The sequence below is a fragment of the Papilio polytes genome, unplaced genomic scaffold (assembly GCF_000836215.1).
Source record: "Papilio polytes unplaced genomic scaffold, Ppol_1.0 DF823958.1, whole genome shotgun sequence".
NCBI lineage: Eukaryota > Metazoa > Arthropoda > Insecta > Lepidoptera > Papilionidae > Papilio > Papilio polytes.
In genome coordinates, this window is record NW_013525246.1 from 907,695 (window position 1) to 915,162 (window position 7,468).

Consider the following 7,468-nt stretch of genomic DNA (forward strand, 5'->3'; position numbering starts at 1 on the left):
ATGGTAAATACTTCCATACATTGTGTTGCTTTTACTTATTCAATCTTCTTGCATTGTGGAACCCTTAAGAATTTTCGTTTCATTATATTTTTAATACGTTTGTCTGCGCGACGACAGTCGTTAATAATGTTTTTATTGTGTGCGATGATTAAACGCGCTGACCTCAAAACCGGCACCGGCGCGGCCTGCAGCCCGCAGCCCGCAGCCTGCTGCTATTATTGTTATTCTAGACTTGTTTTTGTACCTATTTTTATAATACTTTAAGTGATTTTCCTCAATGTCTGCTCGCTGACAATAAATGAACTTTACGCACTGACCATATAGGAAATTAAACGTTTTTTTTTAGTCAAGTCGTTTATTTCGAAATTACTACTGTCCGCATCTTTAGGTAATTCTATTTATGCGTGAAACACGTATAAATCAGTGTTATATTGGAGTAGTTTTCGCGCCAACCTATTATTCCAGTGGCGACCACAGATAGCGACGACCAGTGGCCGCACAATGGACGCCGATGTCCGCGCCGCACACACCCACACCTTAATTGAACTCTATCCTATTGTTTGTCTAATTGTTTTCGGACCTTCGTGGTTATAATGTTTGTATTATTTTGCCGATGCGATAAACGTTTGCGTAGCAATTAATGTTTATGATTACTATTTTTGGTAACAAACAGTAGTTTATAGTATTTTTATATTGCTAACTACTAGTAGTCACTCTAGGTACGAATTCTTGATAACTGACTCAGTATCAGGTAGTAATTTCAAGGAGCATATCTTCCTTATTCTCTTATCAAGCTCTTCAAATATTTGTATTTTACACGAACTTTCCGCATACATCATACTTATATCAATGTCCTTATATTATAATCCATTGCAAGTCTTTCGTTGGTGTCAATCGATGTTGAAAACTTCCCTTCATTAACGCCATAAATACAAAAGGATAGCATAGCTTCGATAGCAATTAAACAATACGCAAAGCTGTTGTGTTATAGTTACCTAGACGTGTTTTTACTATCGGATCGATACACTTAGCTGGTCCTGATGGTCACCAGGCTATCATTAAAAAGTACGACCCATAGTACTATTGGAAGTGTGCGTGTGTACATATAGAATACGGTGATTATTCCGTCGTGCGATACCGTCATTACTCATAGGAATTAATGGCATTAGGCCCTCGACACACGATATCCTAATACAATTATTGCTTGGTCCTATTGGAGCAGGATGTTTGTGCAGTCTAATTCGACTTATTTAATTTACTAGAACAATTCTTCGCTAAGTGTTTACTGTACAGGATATACTATTACTTATCTAATTATTTTAGTTTTAACTCGTCGTTCCCTGCGACTTCAACCGCAAAAAATTGTAAAAATTTCATTTCATTATTCACATTTGTCAAATTATCAATTGCAAATGTCTAAATGACATGACATGATGTCAAACTATGGCAACCTTGCTTCCTTGATGTTGGCAACAACTTATGGTGTCTTTTCCACATTAGGGTTTTTATCCAAAATATTTACCCCTGAGTTTATCGGTGTGAAAATATATAGCCTAAAGCATGCATGCAGGGCTTCTTATTAAAAAAAAGAGTTATTCGAAAATATGCTGTGATTGCTGACATCTTAGGAAAGAAAGAAGTGTGTGTTTACGCTTTATTAGTATAAATTTGTGTAGAAAATATTAAATTCGGCGTGAGTTGACAAAAATAAACAAACTAGGGTCATGTCTGAGAGTATTTTTTCATTATCTGTAGAATTTAGTTATGGAGACGTATGTGTGTTTCTATTTGTGATGACGTTGGTTGTATAAAATATCGTATATAGAGTGTGAGAATGTAGACTTACGTATAGTGAGAATGTAAATGTAAAGCGATGCACTAGAAGCTATTTCTACTAGAATTTATGCTGATTGTGTGGAATTTGATGCCATACATATAGAGATGTTTGTTTACATCTTTACACAAGTAAGTCATATCATTCGGTATATTTCAAGCTGCTTATGTAGTTTGAAATACTTATTAAAATTGAATAGTTTATCATGAAAGTTGTCATGAGTTAATTTTTCTCTACAATGTAACAGTAAGTTCAAAATTTATAAAGGCGTTCAATAGATAGAAGGTACTGTCTTAGAGAAAAGTATGAAAATAAATCTACAATACATGATGGCCTTTGTCCAAAGGGTACATTACACGCGACTGTACCGGGAAATAAACACGCAGATCACAACATTTCCTTATCATATGCTCAATTAAATAAACTGCGCTATATAATGTTTATTTAGTATAACTCACCAACCACAAACTATGTACATGCTTGTAAGTTAATTATATTTACTCGCCCTGCTTGTATTATACACGTGTTTGTATATTTGCATTAATTCTTTAGGCTCTAAATGCCAAGCGCACGTTCTCGTGATTTGTTGTAGATGATTTTTGTAATTTTAAAAGTTGTTATCTAGATAAATAATACCACTTATATATAATTCGGTCCGTCACAGTGTGTAGGACTTACGGCTGATCCCAATAATGTTCTTTCGATTGATTTATACCTTATTGGTTAGTTTTAAAGCAAAGTTAATTAAAAATTCCTTAGATAAGTAAACATTGTTCAAGATTGTTATTGTGTTAGGTCATGGTTTTGAGACATTTAATACGTTTACTTAGGCAAACGTGTAAGTACACACGCATGTACACATCTTATTGTAATAAAATAGCAATCAATACTTGTTTCACTATGTTAAATGAAAACATATGTACATATATCGTGTCCGCCATCGGTCACCACCGCGCTAGCTGTGAGCCGGCAGATATGTTTGCTCGCCTTCTGTTTGTTCGTTAGCATTCGCTTTGCGACACGTCACTAACTGAAGCGACGCTTTACTGGCATACTGGCGTGTGAGGCAAGTCACATTTCTTCATACTTCTCACACGTGTATGTGTATATGCTGTCTAATTGAATGGCGCAATTACTATAACTTTTTACTAAATTTAATCATATATCTTTTTAAAAACAGCTAAATCTTAACAAACATCAATTATACTTTTTACATGTTATTTAAAATATCTTTGGGAACACCGACGTGTATGTAGAAGTATTCAGTGGGCGAGGCCGTGGTCGGCAGAGACATCGTCAACTTCTGCGTCGCGGCGGCGCACGGCTGCATGTAGGGGCAGTAGGGCATGCAGCAGGGCGCGCCCCCCGCGGTCTGGCAGGCGGCGTGCACGGGGCAGGGCTGCGCGAGCGTCGGGGCTGGGGCCGGAAGCGGGCCCTGCGATAGTGGGGGTGGGGGCAGCGGGTCGCGCTGGGGCGTCGTGGGCATAAGCTTGTCCGCCGCGCCCTCCAGCAGCTCGGAGTCACAGGGTGGCGGCTCCGGGCAGCGCGGCTCCTCCGGGGGCTCCTCCGGCGGCCCGTCCGGGGACTCGTCCGGGAATTCTAACGAACATTGCATCGATCATTTCGTGCATTGGGTTCATACAACCTTAAAATTATGGCAAACTATCCCTTGCAATGTTGTTTATATTTGTAAGTGATGCCTCTTATACCAAATACAACATTAGTTTTTAACGGTCTTGTCCTCAAACTCTGACTTGAAAATTTTATGGAATTATTTTCATCTTTGCATTGGGAAAAATGAGAGAAAGAAAGGTATCAATTAATCTCGGAAATATAGATTGAAAGAAAGTAGTGATAAGGTATACGAAAAAATGCTAATGGCATACCTACCATCTGCGGAATTGGCGCGGTGGCTGGGCCTGGGGCTGAGCGCCGCCTTACGCCTGCGCGGCGCGAAGTGCCTCCAGGCGCGCCGGCGCTCGCGGCACTCGTGGCACATGGCGCAGTACACCTCGAGCAGCGCTTGGTGCTCGGAGCGCGCGGCGCACTGCGCGCACGCCGTGCGGCAGCTCACCGTGCCCCGCGCGCGCCCCACCAGCCACACGCACGTTACAGCCAACCACAGCAACCACAACATTCCCCTACACGAATAGTGTTTTTTATATCATAAAGTGGCAAACGAGCAAGCGGCCACCAGAATACGCCAAAATGGCGAAGCGACCGCTGCTCATAGACATCCGCAATAGTGGGATAGATAAAGAGGATATTTCCCCTTTCTATGTGTCTCCTGCACCGTTAAATCCACGTTCAGAGACTAAAGCTGGGCCTCCGGCGCCACACTCATCAGGCGAAACGCGGAATTGCTTCCACATCACACCTGTCTTTTGTGTGGTCGTGGTATTCCACCGGGCGAGTCGACCCATTCGTGCGAAGATGTTAATACTGGCTCTACCACTTTTACAATGTCAATATTACGAAACCTTCACGTAACTATGAACACACATAAGATTCTATGTGCGTATTCAATTTATCTTGTTTTTGTTTTATCTTACCGGGTGGATGTCATTAGTTAGAGCATATCCGATGTGGTGTGCAGCCGAGCCGACACCGCACCGCACCGCACCGCGCGCCGGCCGCACTCTGCTGGTTATGTAAAGTGAATAGGCACAGTTTTACGACCGTATGCCGTAAATGGCATTACAAATTAATCGCGGCTTTCTGGAAAATCATTTTAGAATATTTGATATTTATTGTACATACATATGTATTGTTCTTCCAATTTAAATATATGGATATTGAATACAAACGTTCGAGACTTAATAGTAACTAAACGTTTTAATGATTAATTTTCTGAGTACTATATTGTACATGACCTTAGATCCACACAGGTAGCACAATACAACATGATATACAAGGACATGAAGGTTCGTAGCACTTTATTGAGTGCGGCTTGTCTGAAAGTAAGAATGAATACCTTTCGCGTGTATTCTGCAAGCGAAATAAACAACATTTCTATTGGTAAATTCTAACATTAATCTTTTAAAATCGATGAATTAGAAATAAATTAAGTAGTGAGAACGGGAATTATAGTACCAGGCTTTTAGGATGGCACATCGGGCAGAATAGTGCTCTTGTTCCTAATGTGCCAAGTCAAATGGTATCGTACTTGCTGTTTTACAGTTAAATGTATTCGCAATGCTTTCTACCGCACCACATTAAAACATCCTCGTCTGATATGTCTGTGGAGATGCTTTGTGAAGCGCATGCAAATTGCAACAGACACGCAGCATGACAGGAGGCTTGCGACGTGACAGGAGTCCATTTACAAAAGCTGTCACTTGTCACTCGAGCGTCGAACATCACATGACGCTCGAATGGACATTACTTATGCGTTGTAACAAAACAAAGTTATTAAACGTTTCATTTAAATAATTGTCTGCGTAAAATGATTTAATACTGAAAAATTTTAGCGTCATATTGTAATAAACAGCGATTTATATTCGAGCATTAAAATTGATATCTATCTTTTGTTTTTTTATTGGTATTATTAACATCTCCGCGAGGGAGGGAGTGGGTTAACCAGTTGTGCTACTGTCAGTATAGCTCGTAGTCGGTGCGTAACCTGTAGTATGTTGATACACATGGTAACATGTCTGTCTGTATGTTGCAGGTATCAAATGTCCTGTGTGCAGCAAGTTCGTGCTGCCGGACGACATCGAGTGCCATCTCGTCATGTGCCTCACCAGGCCGCGACTCTCATACAATGGTTAGTATCTTTGCGACCACTACCACTCACGTTATTACTATAATGTTATTTAATAAAAATCAGTTTTTCAAGGTGATGGTTACCAGAAGCGATTCGTGCAACAGCTTTCGTGGTTTTAAGAGCTGGTAGAGTGTAAAGATTAGTATTGATGTGTTAACGTTGTGCGTTCCAGAGGACGTGCTGAGTGACGCGAAGGGCGAGTGCGTGATCTGCCTGGAGGAGCTGTGCGCGGGGGACACCATCGCGCGCCTGCCCTGCCTCTGCATCTACCACAAGGGGTGAGCTCTCCACCTATGTGTATACCTTTATACGAATTTATGTATCATAAAGAAGGAGTCAGACGAGCAATCATTTCATCCATCCTAAGATCCATTATCTTATTGTATGGTGAGGATAAGCAAAAAAAAAACATTCCCTTTTAGATCACATTTATTCTAATATGGACTATAAGATATCCGATACCTCACATCTAATAAAAATTGTATTCACTTAATCCAATTCCTTGGTTTTAAAAAGCAAAAAACCTTTACTATTTTTTCCGTATATTTTCTACGAAAGTCTCGAATTTTGCGTTCATTTTTCGATCAACTTTTCATACTTGAGATACACAGAGGCCCTCGTCGAGACACGAGCGCTCCAGCGACGTGTCTCCAGTCAGGTGTAACAAAGCAGTCGACAACCCTTCAGGTTCACAACCGCCGCAGATCTGGGTCGAATTCTCTCACAAAATCTAAGCAAAGACATCTCATGTGTACCTGTACACAATGGAATAGATATCGACGATACAAATCTACACATTACACAACAAACTACACCATTGACACATAATAGAGTCAAAATTCATCGTGACCATAACTTTTAGACGAAATGTTTATTGTTTTAGTATTTTTTTAAAATATCGAATTCTAAGTGAATAACGTGTGGTTGTTTGTTTGCAGATGCATAGACCAGTGGTTCGAGGTGAACCGGTCGTGCCCGGAGCACCCGGGAGACTAGTGCGCCGCCAGTGGGCAGTGGCACAGACTGCGGCCCCGGGGCCTTGTAAATAAATATATCATAGTGAGATCTTTACCATTTAATTAATTGAGAAAAAACATAAAGTAAAAGGACAGTTAGCTCGGACGGAAAATTCTCGGTGTATCGTTACAGACTACGTTACGGTTGTTTATTATTTGGAGATTTTATGTTTTGATTAATATGTATAATACGTTGTATAGAATATGTATAGTGAAGGTTTCGTCGGCAGTGTATATGATAAGCGAGTTGTGTCCGCGGCGCGAGTGACGTCGGCGCCGCGCCGCTGTAACGCGCGCGTTGAGCCGCGGTGAAATCAGCGTTGCGCCACTGTAACGCGCGCGTTGCGCTGCTGTAACGTAAGCGTTGCGCCGCTGTAACGTCGACGCCACGTTGTGATCGCCGCGCCGCGACTTCGGGCCGCGCCATGTGACGTCAGCGCGGCCCGTGTATCGGTTCCCTAAGCTTATATATATCATTTGATCTTTTTCATCTTGATAAATAAAGTTGATTTGTTTCTAAATTTTCTACCGTTGTTTTCTTTATATCCCCAGCGGTCATACAATAAACAGATCTGAAACTCGTTTAACCCTTAATTCGATAGCGCCCAGTGTGAATAAGTAATTACAAATCGCATTTCTTATTCTAAAATATGACTATTAAAAAAATCGTTTGTTGCTAAAAGAAATTCCTTGGAAATAAGGGTGAAAGTCGAGAAAACTTAATGGTCGGGTATCTATTTATTTATTTATTTATTTAAAATAAAACCAACAGCGTACATATATAAAACACTTAAACGTTGAGTATTATGTATAGTAAGGCCAATGACAGGTTTTTATTTATAGTTATAAAAG

At 40.6% G+C, this 7,468-nt stretch overlaps 1 protein-coding gene across 2 annotated transcripts in view; it reads left to right on the plus strand.

Annotated features, from left to right (window-relative positions):
• Nucleotides 1–7,142, plus strand: part of LOC106101715 (E3 ubiquitin-protein ligase ZNRF2) — a 59,343-nt gene extending 52,201 nt beyond the window's left edge. For both annotated transcript variants that reach the window (XM_013281031.1, XM_013281032.1), the window contains exons 2-4: nucleotides 5,505–5,600; nucleotides 5,773–5,878; nucleotides 6,539–7,142. In XM_013281031.1, coding sequence (XP_013136485.1) covers nucleotides 5,505–5,600; nucleotides 5,773–5,878; nucleotides 6,539–6,596 — 260 coding nt within the window. In that variant the 3' untranslated portion in view covers nucleotides 6,597–7,142. The remainder of the gene's footprint in view (nucleotides 1–5,504; nucleotides 5,601–5,772; nucleotides 5,879–6,538) is intronic.
• The last annotated feature ends 326 nt before the right edge of the window (nucleotides 7,143–7,468 follow it).